Source organism: Tauraco erythrolophus, chromosome 1, assembly GCF_009769465.1.
Source record: "Tauraco erythrolophus isolate bTauEry1 chromosome 1, bTauEry1.pri, whole genome shotgun sequence".
NCBI classification, from domain to species: Eukaryota; Metazoa; Chordata; class Aves; order Musophagiformes; family Musophagidae; genus Tauraco; species Tauraco erythrolophus.
Window position 1 is genome coordinate 37230742 of NC_141465.1, and position 21198 is coordinate 37251939.

The window sequence follows — 21198 nt, forward strand, 5'->3', positions numbered from 1 at the left end:
GAGCGGTGGCTTTGAAGGCAGGCCAGGAAGGCATCGGTTCGTTGACACGAGTCCAGAGGCTCGGCATGCCATTTATTGGGTGCAGGGGGCTGAGGCTCCTGTTGCAGTTCAGGGACAGCAGCCCCTGAAGGTACAGCAGTCATGGTGCAGCTTGTTTACCGATCAGGGCTCGACAGCTTCACTGTCAGTGCAGGGCTCTGTGTTCCTCCCACCATTAAGTCCAATTACATGATCTTTGTTTGAAGAGAAGTGTGAGGTTCATCTTCAGCAAACAATAATCTTCTTAGTGGGCTGTAAATTGCAAATAATGATTCCTTCCTATTTTTGGAGTAGATTTGCGCCAGCAACGGTTTATTCTATGAAGGCCTGAATGAGGCAGGCTTGGAGAGCGGGGTGTTTATTGGATTGGGTTCATGTCGCTGAAGTTGCACGAACTATTTCAGGGCTCTTGCTTTGCCCTTCCTCAGGGCTTGTAAATCCAGTCTCCATTTGATTCTTTTCTTTCTCTTTCAGGACAGTTATTCTGAGTGACGGGCCTTGCAAGCGCTTCTGAGTGGTTATCATGGGCTTCATTGCCTTTCTGAAGACCCAGTTCATAGTTCACCTCCTCATTGGGTTCGTCTTTGTTGTGAGTGGACTGATCATTAACTTCATTCAGCTATGCACACTAGTCCTCTGGCCCATAAACAAGCAGTTTTATCGCCGAGTAAACTGTCGCCTTGCCTATTCACTTTGGAGCCGTGAGTATGCTTGAAGGGGACGGGAGGGCTGGGGATGGGGAGGCGAGTGGTTTTTGTTTCTCTTTTTGTTAAAGAAAAAAAAATATATGTACACACCTATATGTATGCACCTATATGTATACACACACAGACATGAGAGAGAGAGAGAAGTGGTAAGTTAAACGTAGACACTTTCAGAGCAATTCAAAGCAGACATCTTTTCTGAAATACTGGGAAAACATACCAAAGTTAAGGAACTGATATATATATTTCACTCTGTTATTCAGAAAAGTGGGAAGTAAAGCTCTTCCCTACCCCTGTCTTGGCTGGTAGGAATTGCTCATTCTATCTCAATACCATCTTCATCCAGCATTACAGTCTGTGCGAAGTGATGTGGAAGGGTGGTTCACAGAGACTGCTTCAGGTACTCAGCATATGTGCGATACTGACCACTTAGGAGCCCAAGTCGACTGTGTGGTCTGCAGATGGAGATGTCTGTCTTAGTTTCTGGTGTAGATGACTATAGCTGAACTGTGTGACAACTTCAGAGTCCTCTTACAGCCTACAGTGTCCATCTGTGATGCCAGTATCTCCTCTTGTGAGCAATTTGTCACTCTTTTCTTCTTGTGCCCGTGGGATGGCTCTACAGTGTGTGCAGCTGCTTTGCTCGCCTCTTTCAGACCTTTGCGAAACTTCCTCCTGTGGATGGCTTTTTTCTTCTCCTTGTACAGCTTAACAGGGGACTACATTTCTGAAATGAATGTTTAGAAGTCTCCTTAGTCCAAATGTCACCTCCTGTTTCAGCAATGAATCATCTGATTCGTTTCCACTCTCCATCCCCTCCCAGTATGCATGGCCACTTACCTTAGTGCTCAGCTCAGCATCCAACTCCCACTTTGGGTAAATGAGTCACCTAAATGAGTACTTAAATTACAGTTGAGTGGTCCACTGACAGGCACCCACACTTTTAAATCATCGATGTGAAGTACTATCAACAAAAACTCTCCAAAGTATCTAGTTCGATTTCTTTTTAAGCTTGTTGTCCTTGTCCTTCCTGTGCTTTTTGCCCTATCTGTTGAGAACATTGTCTGAGAAGCACGGGAGAAAGGAAATTAAAGAGAGAGTGGTAGGCAAACTGTCAGGAAAAAAAGGTATTGTAATGGAAGAACTTATAAGTAGAAACTTAGCTTGGTTGGAAGGGAGTGGGGGTATATATTTTTTTGTGTTTTTTTTTTTTTATTGTAAGAGTTTCTTAATGTGCCTTTAAAAATCTATAATCTGATCTTATCCTGAAAACTATTGTTGCACTAATAGTTTGGCTTTTTTGAGGATATTAGCTGCTTGTACCTGTAAGGCTTTTGTAGGTTCAGACCCTTGATTTCTACATGTTAGCATTGTGCATGGAAAAATCAGATTTTAAATGCCGTTATCTTGTATACACTGGAGGTAACCTACACTACTGTTCAAAAAGGTTTGGAGAAGCTGAGTAGATAATTGGGTTTTACCTAGGATAACCCCTTGTGTATTGCCTATTATAAATTAAATAATTGAGATATTAAACTGTGAAAATTAATGTAAATGTTATGGGATTGCAGTGCTGATGACCTGTAATGGAAGAGCTGACAGAATATGCACTTAAATTGTGATTTATAACAAATTAAGTAAGCCGTGTAAATGCAGCCATTCAAATGTTGCCTTTCATAATGAAATATACTTCATTATGTGGAAGCCTTTTGGCAATGAACCTGTAGGTTGGTGTTCTGTTCTGGATGCTATGTTTTGCTCGCTTACTCCAAGCTGTTTAGCTTTAGGCTGAGGTTGCTCTTGTCGGGCCTGTCTGCAACAGAAGCTGCTCTGCCCGTCCGGCAGAGGATCAGTGTGCAGGGGCAGAGACACAGGTAATCGTGCATCTGGCTGTTGTACTACAGCCTTCTGAAAACCATGCTCTGTTCTTTCTGTATCTTTAAATGTATAAAGCACAGCTTCAGAAGGGAAGGCAGATAGACTCTATCCGGTGTTCATGGCAGACGTTTAGGGAAATAACATCTGTTGGGCTCTGGCCTCAACCCTTTGCAGCGCATGTAGCTCATGACAAATAAATAGTCTGTACTTCAAGCTCTCCTACATCATCTCCTTTCAGATGACTCCTGCCTTTGGAGAGCACCGCACATTTGGTTTAGTCCGGTTGCGAAAATAATCTCTCAAATGTCAGTACTTGAAATTGAGAGGTGCGCTGTGCCTCGTGTTTGCTTTGCTTCCTGGCTGGTTTACGAGGCCGTGAACCCGCCTGCTTTGGCGTGTGGGAACCCCGGCTGCGGGAGGAGGTTTGTTGTAGTGAGATGTTGCTTATCCTTTACAGAAGTATCCCGAGCAGCGTGAGTGGTGTTGTCCCTTCGTTCAGAAGGATGGGCTTGCAGTAGCATCGGCAGGATTGGTGCCGTGCAAAATAGCTATAACCCCTCCACAAAAAAAAAAAAAAAAGGGAAATGAGCCCACTACCGGTTATAATTACATCATTTATCAGTACGCTTGTAAAGGACAGTCTGTTTCCTTGTATTAATTCTTCAGCTCATCAACCCTCCTCTCTCACTATGAACTCTGGCAAATCTCTCAGCAAAGCTTCCTTTGCTATTTTAGAGTGAAGGGTACAAGAAATGCTCTGCAGAAAATAATCCATACCTGCCTCTGCAGATTTTTTTTTTCTGGTTTTGAAGAAGAAACACACCTGTTTTGTTTTATTTTTGATAAGAAAGTGCAGCGACTGGAGCAGGTACTGGAGATGTTCCTCCTTAGTACATAGACAGCAATGGAAAAGGAAAATCGCTCGGAGTACTGTACTGGTTTTGGTACCACTGCTCCGTTCTCCTGACCACCTGCTTGGAAGAGCATAGCTTGCAACTGAGGACGCTTTTTCTGTCCTCTTTCCCCTTTTATTGAGCCAGGAAAACCAGAGCAAGAAAGGTAAGTGGTCACATCATTTGCAAAGGAGACAAAGTGGAAAGCAATGATAGAAACCCCTGGTTTGATATAAACTATTATGTCTTTCCATTGCTGTATTTCCAGTTTACCAGGGTTGCCCTGTCTTAATCAGCAAGTCGCATAACTTTGTCATGCCTCCAAATGACTAAGTCTTGAAAACGATACAGGGGAATAATCTGGAGGATAAGTGGTCACATGGGGAATATAAGTGAGAAAAACTAGTGCTAGAGAAGCTGTTTCTCTTCAGCAGGCCAGGATTGGTTTTCCCTATCATTCACCCAAATACTGTGTTTGTCTTCTCTCTGATGTGTTCCAAAATTGGACCCACTCTGGTGTGCAGTATGGCTAGATTACCCTGTTGTGATCCCACTGATCAGAAGCCCTTGTGCAGGAAGGCGCTGCTCCCTTTTGCAAAACTAGGGTCTCTCAATGGAAAGCTAAAATACTGCGTGGCAGAACCTGATGTAGAGAACCGAGGGGGCGCTTTCCAGTTTCGACCCTGCAAGTTTGTCATAGTGATGTGGGAAGAGTAGGACTTTTTAACTGCCATTTTTGTGCAACCAGATTTTGATTGCATCCATATCTCATTGAAATGAGAAAATACAAATGACTACAGTTTGCTTGGAAGCAAATCTTCCCACTGGGAGAATGAACTATTCTCATACTTTTTATAGTTGTCCCATGATAGAAGCAATGCCTTCCATCTGCCTGGTTGCACGGAAATGAGAGAAATAGACTAACCATAGCAACTACATTCACTGCATGCTAAATTTAAGTGGAAGGGGGTTTTCGAGATGAAAAAAGGGGAGGTGGAAAATGAGAAGAGTGGGTAATGAAGGAAATGTTTAGGGTGGAGTAAGAGAGATGCTAGGATATTGAAAAGCTGGAGAAGACAGAGGAGAAAGGGCTCGTTCTTTCTCTTGCCGTAAAAGAAAGATACAATTTACCATTCCTGACTTTGCCTGGGTATTTTGATAAATTAGCTTGATTCTCTGGTGCTTCTGACTGTTGTGTTGATGACCATAACAGAACAGTTAGAGTTCTGTGTTGTAATATTAAAATCTATTGCAGAAGATCTATGGCACTGTATCCCTTTAAAAGCCCTTTATTGGTCTGTTTACCTCCATAAAGCTTGTTTCATGTTGAGTAAAAGCATTAGGCTGCATCTATGCATAATTTGTATTCCACCTGGGAGAAACAGTACTCATTTAGTGGAGCAATCAACAGCTCAACTGTCTGTTTTCAGGCATAAAGTTTTGGTTTTTTTTTCCAGTGATCATCAAAGTTCACGTTCGTAATATAATGCCCAAACTTGTCACTGTTAAAAACTTGTTAAATTTTCTGTAATGCATATGTCTAGTACCCTAAGTACTGCTTAAGGATGGTGATGTTATTTGGTCTATACTTGTCTTAAGCTCTCATTTCATCTCTACGGGGTTGGATTGATAAGGTGATGTTGTTGTTGGGAGTCAGAAGAGACTAGGCACTGCATGGGGCTGGAGATGAAACGCTAAGTGCTTTCTGTAAGTGGGGCCCCTAACTCATGTCTCCATCTTCATGTTTGTCAGAGTTGGTAATGCTGCTGGAATGGTGGTCAGGCACAGAGTGCACCTTGTTCTCAGACGAGGCCACGGTGAACACCTTTGGGAAAGAACACGTCATCATCATCTTGAATCACAACTTTGAAATCGACTTCTTATGCGGCTGGACTATGACAGAGCGCTTCGGAGTGCTAGGGGTATGTGGGGCCATGAGCTTTCCCTTCATCTGGTGGACTATAGGTCTGTTTAAAACCCATGCACATACAGTTTTTTTGCATTTGAGTTTCCAGATATAACTCCATCAGCTCTTCATCATCTTAACTTTAATGTCTGTTTTTGATCTCATTGTATCAATCAGCAAATGACATTTTTGGATTGTTATTTTTTGTTTTTCTCCAAGAGTTCCAAAGTTCTTGCTAAGAGAGAGCTGCTGTATGTGCCCCTAATTGGCTGGACGTGGTACTTCCTTGAGATTGTTTTCTGCAAAAGGAAATGGGAAGAAGACAGAGATACAGTTATTGAAGGATTAAAACGTTTGGCTGATTATCCTGAATATATGTGGGTAAGTGTTGAGTTCCTCCTCTGGTATTAACTGCTAGAAGTGAAATGATGACGGAGATACTCATGTGGTACTGTAGCCTTATATATCAGGAGAGTGTCTGCTCACTAGTTTCTTCCAAGTGTTGTCAAGGAAAACCTGTGCTCTTATTTCAGGAGATCTTTTAGGATGTGCTGGTAAAGTGTTGCTGTGTTTGCCTGTTGGTAAGGGAATTCATTTGGGAAACAGTTCAGAAGCTTGCATAGATGACAAGAAGTTTGATGATAATTGATAAGTTACACTTTTGTAATACTTGTTAATTTTATCTGAGTTTATTTTTACCTTTAAAAAACCCAGCCCATATTTGACTCCTAAATCTATATAACCTGAAGTTACATTTTTCTGAGGAAGACTAAAAAGACACATAAAGAAAAGTATTTTCTGGACAAGTGAGTGAACTTGGAGAGGGGGGGGGATGCACAGACCATGGACTTTGATAGGAAGCTCTTGTTAGTATGTTCATTGATCTGTGAAATGACAGGTTTCCCAAAAATTCTCTAGAAGAACATCTGGCAAGCTTACATCTGCTTTTGCAGTTACGCTTTTCCTTTTTATTTTGACATTGTTTGAAGTCAAGGGTAAAACATTTATGTTTCATTACGTGCAATGTTGTTAGATTTTGCTGCAACAATATAGTGGTATAATCAACCTATTAACATTTGCATTCAAAGCTAAAACAAATTTTTCATTAATTTACTGGTTTGCTTTTATAGCAGTGCATATAACATACAGTTATTTGTCTCACAAAACATTTTAAGAGGCTTTTTGTGCATTTTAAGTGGTTTTTCAATATTATCCAGTACAGCTTGTTAAAATGAATAGTGAAATAGTAAGCCTTAACTAGTACATTGTGAATCCGTCATTTGTGATTTTCTGTCATTACAAGGATATAAAAAATAAGAATCTGGAGAATTTATTTTAAACTACTTAATTGCTTGAATATATGGATATAGAATCATAGAATCATAGAATGGTTAGGGTTGGAAGGGACCTGAAAGATCATCTAGTTCCAACCCCCCTGCCATGGGCAGGGACACCCTCCACTACACCAGGTTGCTCAAAGCCTCATCTACATTTAATATATCCTCCTGATTAGTGTTGGAAAAAAAGAAAAAACCCTGCCAATTAAAAAAATCTCAAGACTGTACTTACATTACTAAAATGTAAAATCTATACATTTTAATGATCCTACGATTGAGAACCAAGGACTTAGTCCCTAGGGAAAACAACTAGAAAATATAAATGCAAAATGTAGTCAGCATTGATTATTTAAATCAAGACTTCCTGCTTGGTAATTTAAATCATGATTAAAATTGACTCAAGTAAATCAATTTCCTAACTTTTGTGTGTTCTAAATGCCGCAATTAGGGCTGTCTGCGCAACCTTCCTTCGTGAGGTCTTTCTCGTACGTGTGCCGCAGCACAGCCTGTACCTCGCTCACGTGCTTGGTCAGAAGGATCACTGCGCCGTTGGGTAGAAGAGGGTTAGAATTTGGTTTAGAGGAAAGAGCTTGCATTGCAGACTGGGGTGGAGATGGTGGTGTGATGCTCTGTACTTTGTGCCGTCCTCACCGCTCAGTGGTGCTGGGTGGTCAGATTTTCGTGAGGAACGTGCCCTCAAGGGCCAAACGAAGATTGCAGGACCAGCTCCCATTCTCTCGCTGCACTCTGGCAGGTCTAACTCTCCTGTGTGACTTGGCGGTTTTAGCGTTCATTTAACTTACCTTTTGTGGTGCACAGTACGTGGATACGCTCCAGAGGGAAAGTCAAGCAACCACAGTACTGACGAGTAGCAGATGTATAGCGATGCATTCAACAGCTCTTTCTTCTGAATTGCAGCGTAAACAGCGTTGCACGTTTCGATTGCTTGCCAGGGGTACAGGTTTTTGCGCATTCAAACGCAGCAATGTTTTCCATTGCTGGCGCAATGGGAATGATCCCCACCTTTCAAAAAGGCCAAGGATAAACAGAAATTCACCTTAGGGCCCTCAGAAGGGCTTTGTTTGTCTGCTCTTGGCTTTGCATTGCTGCTGGTCTCTCTCCCAACTAAAGTGGAGGCAATATAGAGACTGGAGTGGGCAGATTGATGTTTGTGCTGCCTGAAGTCAGTATAGGAGGATTTAAGTCTTTAATAGTTCCTTAGGATACCACAGTCAGATTGGTGCATTACAAGATGAACAAGGTAAACGTTTTAGGGAAAGGCCCTATTTTTTTTGTGAACACAACTGATACTAACGCAAAAAAAAAAATAGAAAAGCTTTCAAACAAGTATGTCTTCAGATGAGTAATTCTGGTTGTACAGTACAATTTTAAAATGAAGTAGCTACTGATTAATATTTTTTTTTCCTAAAGTGGTCATGTACTGATATTTGAATTGCTTTTTCTGATTTGTAGATTAGTCTATCACCAGCCAACCAAAGCCTTCAGGGCTTTTTCTTTTTTAAAGTAAATGTTTCAGGTGTAACTATTCAGACTTTTTGTCACCTTAAATTTGGTACCAGTGTTGTTAAAATTAAATACAATTCTAAATGAATTGCCTGATACTTGATCAAATGAGACAAAGTGTGTGCACATGCACGGATGTATGTTTATCTTACACAAATTTTCAGTATGCTGCTTGGTTTCTTTTGATCTTCAGATGTCCTTATTTTTGCCTTTTGTCTCGTTATACTAGTTTCTCCTGTACTGCGAAGGAACTCGTTTTACAGAGACCAAGCATCGTATCAGTATGGAGGTAGCTGAATCCAAGGGGCTGCCTAAACTCAAATACCACCTGTTGCCCAGAACCAAAGGTTTCACCACTGCTGTCCAGTGTCTCAGGGGAACAGGTACTGCCAAGCTGCTACTTGTTCTTTGCATTAATCATAGCGTGTTGTTTAGTGTACTCTGTGTAGCACAGTGTAATATACTTTATTGTTTGTTATGTCCATTACAATTAGTGAATTGGCAGTAATAAGCATTCAGCATGTCAGCTGTTCCTTTGTGCCATGTAACTCTCAGATACCAGTCTTAAAAAATAATAAACTTTTCATGTATGTCGTTGTTGCTTAGTTCATGAAGTTGTCTTATATTCTGATAACACACATGCTACATAGATGAGAATGTCAGGTGTCTGATACAGACAAATACAAGATGTAAACACAAAGTAGTGAAGGACTCTGGCACCTGACATCAGCAACGCGAGGCTTGAACAAGGCGCCGAGTGCTGTCTAATGCGAGGATGCCGGCAACATGGTTGCTAGAATTGCTGGTATAACAGCCCTGTTTTCTTTTTTGTAACAGTTTCAGCAGTGTATGATGTAACACTAAATTTCAGAGGAAACAAGAACCCATCTCTATTAGGAATTCTTTATGGAAAAAAATATGAAGCGGATATGTGTGTAAGGTGAGCATATAACGATTGAGGTGAGCCCTAAGATGTGTGCTTTGGTGTGTTGAAGTATATCCAGATTTTACGGAGTATATGTCCTTTGCTGTAGTCCCCTTGTCCTTCAAGCTTCTCTGCAGGCTACAAAGACCTTCCCATTTCTCCTTTGCTTTAGTTTGCCTTCATGTGTGAAATCCCATGATATCACCCAGCAAGTCGGAGAGCAGTGGGCAGACTTTTTAAGCCTGGGTATGACCACATTGTTGGTACAGGGTTTCCCCAGGTTTTGTGCAGTGAGGGCACTAGTCCACATTTTTCCTTTCTCTGCTGGGAACAGAAAACCAACTGTTCTGCCCCCTTCCCAGTCCCCTGTGAGCATACACGTAGTATAAATAGTCTGTGCAACATGAATAGTCTCTTGTAGTAAATGGTGTAAAACTCCTTACTGTGCTGCTTTCTCTCCTTCTCTCACATGGTTTGATTAGCAGATTAGAAGTCAAATAATGCTGAAATTCAGACATTGTATGAATGAGGTGGTACATTCCTCACATTCCTCATTACTCTTTTGCCTGAAAGAGTAACCGCTAACACCTAACTCCATGCAGCACATACACATGATGTACACACACATACGCTTTCTCTTTCTTGCTTTCTCCTTGTTGCCTTCTGCTTTAAAATATTCCTCGTGGTCATAAAAACTACTGGCCTTTTCCTGTTGAATTTCTTCTTTTCCCGCTTTGAACCTGACAGATGACCTGGTTGTTCTTTCCACAGTTCTTTTGACAGTTCACTTCTGCTTCTCTGGGGACTTCACTCACACTTTGGAAAACATTGCTACATTCTGGTGATGAGGTTGATATTTGGTTTTTAAAAGAAAAAAAAAAAAACCACAAAACCAAAAGCCTTGCTACTTTCTCCCACACCTTTCCCCTCTGGCCTTGGGTCTGTGCTTTGCAGATGCATGGTGCTGGCTCTATACATTGTCCTCCTAATGAAAGCAGGTGTGTCTTGCCAGAGCCTCCAATGGTGAAAGATTTCGTAGGGAATCACACTGGTTCTCCATTGTATCAAAGTATACCAGCAACAGTTTTGTGGAAGAAATGCTATCCCAGGGGAGGCAGGGTGCTCCAGCCCTAGTGAGGAAGGGAAGGACATATGTTCCAGTTCTGTTCTCAGATACTGCAACTTCCACAACATTTTAGTCTCTCAGTTGAAAAGGCGGCTGCAGAGGTGATGGGGATAGAGATGGAGTTACTTGTTAGCAAGGGGTTTGATTTTGACTATTTACACTTGCCAGACATATTCTTGATGAGGAAAGTGAGCAGACAGCTTACCAGCTACCAAAACAGCTAGTCAGGTGGTTGCTATTTGTAATTCCATACTGATGGCACATGCATGTAGCATGTCTAGCTAGATCTGGGTTATAGGTACGTGGATGTACATCTGTATAATTGTACATTGAAGAGCAGCTGCTTTCAGTTAAATATCCTATGGCTTGCTAGAGGAGATGCAAGTTGGTTTTATTTATTGGTGAGGTAGTAGGAGGAAAGAACAGAAAGGCAGTTTTCAATGGTCATTAGAAGAGATTTGGGTTCATAAAATTCTGTTGAGGATGATGCTGCCAGGTAAAATTACAAATTGTACCCAATTAAAGAAGCTATTGACTATGTTCAGATAATTTCAATTTAAAATCTGTTTGTGGCCTGAATCAACATTCTCAAGATGCTTTTCTACACTTGAAGCTTTTCTCTGTTTTGGAGAGGAAGCTCTGAGAATAAGGAAACTATTTTTACAGTTGTTTTGCTGGAAATTGTGTCCTTAATGTGCAAGCAGACAGCTTAGCTCAGAGAAAGGAAGCACGTAAGCTTTTGTTCTTGGTATATGCGTATGCAGTTACCTGCACAGAGGTAAGAAGCTTAGCTCCCTGCAGGATCCGGTCTTTCTCCTGACTGGCTCCAGAGAAAAATGATCAGCAAAATGACCAAATGTTATTGCTGTGAGTACCCTCTAGTGGTGAGCGACACAGCGACAACTTCACCAGAGAGCTTTCAGCAAATTACTTTTTACTGAGCTTTTATTGAGTGCTATTTATATTAATTGAGCAGCTCCTCCTGTTAGAGTTTTTGAAAATAAATCTGTAAAATCTGGTGTTCAATTTGTTTATGGGCTGCAGAAATCACTAGAAATGTGTTAGAATATCTTCCCTCTGCTGCTGCCGACTCAAAAGCTTTAGTTCATACTGCAGAAATATATTGCCCAGTTTGAAGAGCAGCAAATAAGCTGTATCTGGGATCGGCGTGTCTAGAGCCCTCCAAGCGGTCACCTTTCCGTTCTCACTGCTCTGCTGTAAGAGGGCTCTGATACAGTCCAAGTGTTGCTGCTTTCTGGATTGGTCCAGGACTGAGATGTGTGCTACTGAGAAAGGAGATGATACCTTTGTGAGCATGTTAGTGGCCTATCTCAGAAAATGAAAGAATGCAGGAAAATGGCTGGCTCTTTACCACCAGAAAGAGGCTCTTAAAAGATGCCTGTTCTCAGTGAGGTCAGTACCTGGAGGGGTAAATTTTTGTATGCATCCAGAACTGCATGCCTCAATCTGTAGGACTTGAGAAGCAAGGAGAAAGAAGTGCAGTCGCTGTAGATGATGATGTTTTTCTTAGAGTTGGTATGAAGTGAATTTTTAACTACTGCTCCCATTCCTTCCAAAATAGGGTTTTCACTAGCAAAATGTAACAAACAATTATCCTGGGGTTTGCCACTTGTTTGTCTTTTTCCAGCTCTAGGTGCCTCAGTCTGAGCTTGCTGGGAATCAACCAGTGGCGATTTCAGTGAAGGAAGTACAGTGTTTGAATGGGAAATACTTCTTTCACTAAGGTGCTTTGAAATTGATAGGAATTGACAGTTTCTGTTGTCTTAGGAATCTGAGTTTTAGGTGGAGAATCGCGTCTTGTTTAAGTCCCAGTTCTCTGCATTTAAGACCTGTGCCATCAGTGACAGTATTACCTGTAGCTTATACCTTTCACTGAATGGAAGGTTTTCCCTAGTAGAGGTCTAAAGTCAAATACCTGGATTTTCCCTTAATTCTGTTGGGTTTTTTTTCCTCCTTTTTTAATCTCTCTACTAAACTAGGAGATTTCCTCTGGAAGATATCCCTCAAGATGAAAAGGAAGCTGCAAACTGGCTTCATAAGCTTTACCAGGAAAAGGTAAACAGCTCTGCTTTCTTTTCTGTCTTTTGGGACGTTCACAGGGGTAGTGTATTAAGACAGTGAGTAATGCACACTATTCTACTGGATGGAGAGAAGAGATGGAAATATTATGTATAATCGACAGCCATCCCTCAAACTGCTGGAAGGAACAGTACAGAAGAGCTCCTTGGCTGCAGAGGGCTGGCTAGCGAGTAGGTCTCGAGTTGCTGGGAAGCACAGTGGAATTCAGAGATATGCCTGAGTTACAGAAGACTAATAGCAATCCACCATCTTTTTGTATTCTTCAGCTCTTGGTTCTCCGTCATACATTTCTAAAAGCTTCGTTTTTCCCTGTGGGTGTTTTTAGGCACTCAAGAAGAGTGATAACTGTATGTCAGGGACAGCTGGTCCTGGCTCTTAGCTGCAATTGTACTTTGTTTTCATGTTTCTTCCACTGTCACTTTCCTTCTGCCTCCTGGTAATACCTCTGCAGTGGTGTGTGACACAGTGCAGACAGTCCCTGGGATCTGCTGCCAGGGACTGATGTAGCACAAGGCCAACATGCCTTCAAATGGCTCAAAGCTTTTCCTCTTTTTTTTTTTTTTTTTTTTTTTTTTTACTTTAGATGGTTATTTTCTTAACCACAGATTTAACAGTTCTGTGGGGAGGAGGAGAGAACTGTAATTAATGTTGCCCAGCCCTAATTGGTAGATTGTTGAACTTGAAATGCATGTCTTCATCTTTGTGTTGTTTATCTTTGTGGGAAAACAGAGGAGCATGGAAGCTTTAACTATTTTTGGCTTTCTTCTGCTACGGTGACCTGTGCTGCAGCATTTCCAAGCTTACGCTTAGTCTGTAGGTAGGCAGCAGATTGTTCTGAGTTTCACTTTGTTCGTTTTAACCTAGTTTCTTTGAATACCCAAGCTCTAATTCAATTAAGGGGAAGTTATAATACAAAGAGCAGTAGCTATCATCATCTTCTCCTCCCATCTCCCATTAGCAGATGTATCAAACTGGCTTGTGGGTCAGTTAGTGTAATACGGGATTAGAGAGCTTAAAAAAAAAAAAATAAATTTAGGATCCTTGAATCCCTCCTTCTGCTATTAGGGACTTGCCATCATGTAATTCTCTTGTGAAGAGGCTCTTAGATGCAAGAAGAATTCCTTCTGATGTTGCCTGGCTGGTGAAGCAGACATTAAGATGTATGTTACAGGGATAGTCTTTCTCTACTTGGCTCCTGCTTTGTTGAACAGTAAATGCAGAGCTAAGCAGATGCAGCACAGAGCATTCACTCTGCTTGGTGCCGTTCCTTGGGCAGAACGCTCTGCTTTGCTGGCAGATGGAGGGTTCAGTGTTTCTTGCTGGTGTTGGCTGTCCCACCGTTCAACTTTGCTGTGAGGTGTTGCTGAGCAGGTATTGCTTATGTATGTACATATTTTATATATTGATCTTATGATGGTAGCAATATGTTGTAACTGGAATCTTTAAAGTGCTCTTCCCGCACAGAGGGTATGTCCTCAAAAGGCTGTGCTATTGGCAAGGAATGCCTTGCACTTCTCAGCCCTTTATAAGGGAAGCTAAAAGAAAAATAGCTTAAGTGGGAATAATAAGAAATAACCAAACTTGAGCCATCCTTGGTAATGGCTTGGAAACCTTACAGAACATTCTTACAAACTGAGGGAAGACTGGGCATGCTGCTCCTGGGGGTGATGTGTTTCATGATTGCGTCTCTCTGCAGGCTCAGCTCAGGGTGCAGCTGCTCTGTTGAAGTCTTGGGGTTATGGCTAGCACAGTGCTGTCTCTGCTGGTTAGCTGATGCTTTGCCTTCCTCTTCTGGCTGTATACACAGCATTTTTCTGCTGTGCTTTGCTAAATCACGCTGACTTTTCTGGAAGTAAAAACGGGAAGAAAAAGCAACCAGCAGAGAGGCAGGTATTGTCTTGATTAGGCTCTGGCCTCACACTGGCCTAAATTCTGAAGCAATTAAGAGAAGAGATGAAGGTATTTGGTAGTGGAGAGGCTGATATGGTTTCAGTTTATGATGGTGGCCAAGATTGCCTTCAAAGGGCTAATACGGTAGCCTCGGTAGTCAACAGAAATGCCCGAATAAATGACAGCGGATGAAAATGGATGCTGTGTACTCTTGATGGATATTTACCACAGATGCTGTCCTTGACGTTGGCCTGGAGTCAACTAGTCTTGGATTGCTTGGTGCAAGCATTATGATAATGTTTTCTTCTCTTCTGTTTCTCCCAGGATGCTTTGCAGGAGATGTATAATCAGGAAGGCATATTTCCTGGCCAGCAGTTTAAACCTCGTAGGAGACCATGGACTCTCCTAAACTTTCTTTTTTGGGCCACAGTTCTCCTTTCTCCTCTCTTCACATTCGGCTTTGGAGTTTTTGCAAGTGGATCACCTCTCCTTATCCTTGCGTTCCTGGGACTTGTTGGAGCAGGTAATAAAAGCAGAGAAGATGCAAAGCCCAGAGTGGCACATAAAAGGATCCATTACCTCCAATAAGTTCTATGTGTTAATTAATATGAATGAGGCTTACAGAAATGTACTTGGAGCTCACTCTGTAGTCTTTATATTGTGTAGCATTTTTAGTATTTCAAAAGCTTTAATCCGGGCAGGTTTGCCTTCATATCTTGGGCAACATCTATAGCAATCAATAGCAAGTGAGTCTTGTAGCCCATTATGATGGTGCCTGAAGGAGAAAATACTTTTACTGCACACCTTGTCTGTGAATTAAACAAAACCAAAACACACACAAAACCAACCAACCAAAAAAATACAAAAACCTCAAACCCTCAACTCCCCACCCCAAACAAAACCCCTAACAACAAAAAAAAAACCAAAACAAAAACAAATGGAGGTGGGAAGGGGTGGGGGTGGGTATGCTTCAGTGTGCATACTGTCTGTTCTGTTAATCAACACAGAAGCATTAATTATATTTTTAAATCTGGATTGTCCTCCTCTTTTACCAATGTCTGACCTGTAATCCACGTGCAGCCTCATACAGCGCACTGTAGGTCTGTGGTCACTCTGTCTTCAGAATTGGGTTAACTCATGTTTGTTCTGCTTGTGTGTTTGTGTATAACTTCCTAAATTCTTGATCTGTTTTTAATGCGCCTCCCATTTGTCTGTTATATTTTAAAGCTTCCTTTGGAGTTCGTAGACTGATAGGAGTAACTGAAATAGAAAAAGGCTCCAGCTATGGCAACCAAGAATTCAAGAAAAAGGAATAACTGACAGCTGCAGTTCAGCACATATGACCAGACTATGGAATCTGATTAACTTCAATTAAAAACCAACAACAAACACTTAGAAACTATCTTTTTCTTAATAACTGATGACTAATATTAATGAATAAAACTTGAGCCAAGAATGAAGAAGTTGGAGGCATCAACTGAAGAGACACATCAACTTTCTGCCTGTTTAAGGATTACTGTAGTCAAACTATGGGAGAAAATCTCGGGTGGGGTGGAAGAAGAAACTTAACTTTTCTTGCTTTGTTGGGGGACTTGGTGGTGGGGGAGAAGAGAGGGCATTGGCCATGGCCACATGCATCTTCAGATGACTGAATACACTGGTTTCTGTCGAGCACTACACTCACTTTTACTACAGGAGCCATTGAATGTTTCCTCTTGCTAAAGCCAACGTAATGTTTGTTGATTTCCAACTTTTTTTATTAATGAGCCAGGAAAAAACAACCCTTCTTTAATTAATTGACAGATGTTCGTTGGGTTAGAGTCGTTTTAGAAAGGCTGTGTTGTCATGGCTACAGATGAAATCCTATTTGTATGTTACACTGATACTTTTTGTTTTCAGGCAACATCTTAAAACTTTTGTAAAGTGAGAGAATGGATAGTGGAGTTTGGAAGCAGTGTGTTATTGCTCAGCACATGCCATAGAACAGATCCACTAGTATTAAAACAACATAAAAATTCTCATCATATCTCCTGCTAACTGCTCAAGACTGTTTAATTTCAAAATATTACGTCAGTCTTGAGTGTCGTTTGCCCTATTTCACATCATACAGGTATGAGAATCTTGAATCTGTGTGGGCTTGTTTTCTGAATTAATGCTGACTGTGGGATTTGGAGTTGTGCAAAGAAGGAAATTTATTCAATTTTCCATTTTCTCCTTTTATTTCTGTTCACGTCTCTCATCACCAAACTCCAGTTCAGCCAACCTCACTTAGTGAACTGGGAGGTAGCAGCAGAAACCAGCACAATAGTTTTCAAAATGTTGTCTTTTACAAGAATTTGAAAAGGAGCGGTCTGTAGCAATCAGATTTCAAATACTGGAATCTCTTGAACTTTTAATGAGAGTTTCGACATTGATTCATCTGGGGCCAGGATCTTACCTTGTGTGCTGTAATGATAGGGTGTGCTGCACTTTTCTACTTGGTTGTGCTTTAGATGTTAATGTGAAGTATATTGCAAGGTGAGCTGTGCTGTTAAGCATTAGAAAGAGTATGGAGTCTCTTCAGGGATTTTAAGTATCTTTAGTTTTGCTTGTTGACCTTTGGGTTTTTTTCACTGAAAATTAGAGATCAGAATCATGGCTGTACCTGTCTTTTTTTTTTTTTTTTTTTCCCTCCTTTCTTTTTTACAAACGCACATTTGGAGTTCTTTGTAGATTGCTGGAGAATTATTTGCAAATGGATGGAAACTACCTGTATGTTCAAGTATGAAGGCCACAATCTGCATTTGGCTACGCTCAGAAGTTGGTGAAATGGGTTGCAGATCTACAGCTGAGGGCAGAATCTGACCCTCAGTGTCTGTATTTTTAACCCAGATGCCACTAGAATATTTATCTCACTTTTGTAAACAGCAAATCTTATCAAAGCACTGGTCGTTATTTTCATCTTTGCTCTAGTAACCAAGATAAGCAAGTAATAATTTACCTTCTTTTCATATTTGCTCTAACTGTTGGAATGTAACCTCTTCTCCCACAGGTTCTTCTGTTTTCAAACTCTGGAAGAGCAATTTTGTAACTTAGAAAAATATTTTACTCGGGGTCATTAATCACTGTTCTGTCATGCACTTGATTTTTATTGGTGGTCTTTTCAACAAGGGGATTTGAAGAATGATCTACGTTGTCTATCTCCTGTTAGACTCATCCTCACTGAAATCATTGTACCCACAGCCCCAGCACTAGTATGTCATCTTTGTCCCCTCAATAAATCTTCCCTAAGATAGGGAATGCAAAACTGTTGTTAATGTTAGTGGAATTTGGAATATGCTTTGGGAGTTGAGGAGAACAGAGTCTAGCTATGACTCTTGTTTTCCTTGCTGGAGGTTTTTATATTTCGTCTTTAAATATGGTTAGACTTGCAAATGCTGATAAAGACAACTCTCTGACTTCTCCCTGTCTTTTAACCAGAGGACTAAAAGCAGTGGGTTTTTCTTTCTTTTCTTTAATCTTCTTTTTTTCCTTAAGTAATTGAGTAATGGATATAATTCTTAGAAGGATGTTACAAATGCTGTATTCTTGCTTCCTGAAGATGATATTGGGTATATATAAATTGTACTGGCTTAGTAGAGTGAGGCTTGCAAAGCAGGCTGACCATTGACTATGTTTTATGCTTATATTTTGAGCAGTATATTAATGGGCATGACAAGAATTTCACAAAATAAATCCCTTCGTAATGCTGAGAAGAGGGGAGATGCTTAAAGGAGAAGGGAATTAATAGCCTTTCTCTTTACAGGATTCTTTTCTTCTCTTAGCGCATGTAACTCCCTATTAGGAATCATGGGATTAGTGCATGTACATCAAGGGGAGAATAATCAACATTTCATATTTTTTTATCATAACTTATTGGTCATGCTTTCTTTTTGAAAATATAATAAATACATTATCAGTTACTTAAATTTTGCTCTTCTAAACAGGCATATCAGTAGCCATTTGGAAAACTGAAACATACAGCAATGCACAAAACACTACAAAAACAACACAAATCTCTTCGTACTGAATTTTATCTCCTCAAATAGGGGTTTTATACACATGCGCGTGCACACGCACACAGAGTATGTATAAATTGAAATGACTGGAAATAGCTGAAGTTAATGTCACTAATGAAGATTAGTAGGTGGCTTGGATTGGAAAAGTGAGCATAGATTTTTATATCTTATTTTCTTCTGGTTTAATAGAACATAGCTTGTATATTTGACTACCAAGCCCTTCAAGAGCAATAATAAACAAAAATATATCATGGTTTTTGTCTTTTGCTTTTTAACCATGCTAGGTTTAATAAACTTAAAGCTATAGGAGTGTTTTCTCTCTTCACCTTTCAAAACTTTCATTTATTGCTTGATTGTTTAGACTAAATACTGTGTTCTCCAGTACGGATTTGCAAGCTGACTGCCATGGAGTTCAGCAGTGACTCCGAAGATGAATGGTTCTCAGACTAGTATGGACGGACACTATGCTCTTGGCCTTGGCAGTGCTTGTCGTTGTCATGAAGAACAATGATGGTGCCCTCAAAGTGGGATTTGCAGTTCCAAGGTAGCCTCATGTTGACCTACATCTAAGAACCTGGTGGGACAGCTTTGAGACTGCCGGCATTGTGGCATCTAGCAATTAGGAAGGCACAAAAAGCTGATGCTGAAGAAGGACCAGATAGCTGGTATCCAGAGGTCTTGGCTCGGTAGGGATTACAGTTCTCTGTTGCTCATCGTGGCCTGAACGTCCTCTTGCAGTTGACTTTGTGTTACTGAGCAAAATATCTGTCTCCAGCACAAAAAGCATGGGCAGCATTCCTTTGTCCTGCTTTAACTTATCTTGAAGGGCTCTACACTTAAATGCTGACCAATGAATATGACTACTACCTTTGTCCTAATTACCTAGTATTCACAGAAAAAGTGAGTATGTCTGCTCGCTTCCACATGATACCACTTGTCTCCATCTACTGATGTCTGTATATTTACTTGCCTGTGTTTTCTGCAGATGGTTCGGTTACAACTTCTTAGCTGGAACTTGGAGCTTTCCGGTTCAACCAGTCCTGTAGAAATCATCTCACATAGTTTTTTAGGGAAGAGGAATCCTTCCTGGCCCTGCGCACTTAGGCCATTGCTACCTGGTAACAGGTCCCTCTGGCATTGATGAAGCCAATAAAAGAGAGTTGAGACAAGATCTTCGTTAACAGTTGGAGTAACTGGCAAGCAGGGGTCACTGTATGTCTGATAATTGCTGAAGACAGGTTTTGTCAGAGACTACCCCAAAATCTGTTCTTGATTAAAGAAATGTGGGGTTGGAGGCTTTTAATAATGCTGAGTTCACACTATGCAGAGTGTTTCAGATTGAAGACAGATAATAGTATTCACATATTTTGGCATCTTGGCAAGTATGTGTTAAGTATAAGACCAAGAGTGGACAGACCTAGCCTAAGTGTATTTCATTCAGATGCCGGAGGCCAATGCAGATAAAAGTGAAAAATCCATTCCTGGATTTCCTTTGAAAATCGGATGCAGTGGTGGAGCTCACAGCATCTCCTGGATGCCTGTGCACTTAAGTCACTTGATGTGAAGTTTCTGGTTCACAGCAGACGATTACTACATGTTCTAGTTTACGCCTGTGGAAAGAAGCCCATCCCTGAAATGGTAATGCTGGATTTTTACTTTGACCCAGTTTGTCACAGCTGCTAGTTTCCATATTTCTGAACCTTTTGATCCATAACGGGCTGCTCCAGGGCTGCCAGCACTGAGTGAAGCCGGGATTTGAAGCAGATAACAATTGTGCTGAGAGCTACAATGTGAATCACTGAAGGGAGGAGGAACACCACAAAGTGCATCCCTGGAAGGAGGAGGAACACCGACAGGTCCAGCCAAATTCCTACCCTGGGAAAATTGAGCAATGGCAAAGAGCTTCGCAAACCAGAGATAAGCATGTATGTGGGCAGGAAAACTGACTCTTAATATGAATGTGAAACCTCCCTGTGATAACGTCCAAGGTAACCCCTGCCATGTTGCTGTGACTGGGGTCAGAATTTGTCGTGAGGGGCTTATCACCTTGATGCAGATTGCAACTCTGCCACACTTCCCCTGATCCATCGTGAAGACTACTTTACCTGGATGTCTCAGCAATGTCTGCATCAAGATCCTTGCAGATTGTTGGTTGTGGTTTTTTTTACCTGCTATGGTTTTGAGGGAAAACTTTCTGGGAGTCAATGTTACAGGGTCTGTGCGCGTTCGATAGTCGCCAGAAAACATCATGAAAATCCTGAAATTGGGAAGACAGTGGATTGACATCTGTAAGACAAACGTGTCGTGTTTCTCTTGTCCTCAGCCTCTCTAGGTTTTTGGAAAGCTGCCCGTATTTGTTAAAATGTTTACCTGTAGTTAAAAGCCCCACTTCGGTTTTTGAAACTTGGAAGAAAGTTAATTTGTGCACTTCCACTTTTGAGAGTAGTTGAGTGTTGCTGATTATCTGTTTCTAAAAATCTTCACATTAGCAGAAGCAGCATTTTGTTTTTTGAAGAGGAAATGTATTTTAAAAATAGGCATTTCAGCAGAAACCGGAATACAATAGTACTTTTTGCATCTAAATTGGAAGTATTCTTTAGTGTTGGGCTACCACTACCAATTTTCAGTCTTAGACAAGTTGTGTTTTTTTTTTTTGTTTCACCAGGGTGTATTTTCAAGGAAAACACACCGATTTACTAGTTGCCCTAAAATCTAATTTCCAAAGGCAGGAGGAGTGGGCAGCAGAGGCTCATCCAGAATGAATTTCTGTCTGTCCCAAGGCATGAACTGGTTCTATATACCTCCTTTATTACGTGCATGTGCATCTGTGCAGAGAGCC

At 41.0% G+C, this 21198-nt stretch overlaps 1 protein-coding gene across 1 annotated transcript; it reads left to right on the forward strand.

Moving 5' to 3' along the window:
• Positions 1 to 540: 540 nt before the first annotated feature.
• On the forward strand, positions 541 to 15699 carry AGPAT3 (1-acylglycerol-3-phosphate O-acyltransferase 3). Its single transcript, XM_009987128.2, has 8 exons — positions 541 to 740; positions 5267 to 5436; positions 5640 to 5801; positions 8511 to 8664; positions 9119 to 9221; positions 12333 to 12408; positions 14647 to 14845; positions 15550 to 15699. Exons 1-8 carry the CDS (start codon positions 563 to 565, stop codon positions 15636 to 15638), a joined length of 1131 nt encoding a protein of 376 aa, XP_009985430.1. The 5' UTR covers positions 541 to 562; the 3' UTR covers positions 15639 to 15699.
• Positions 15700 to 21198: the final 5499 nt, after the last annotated feature.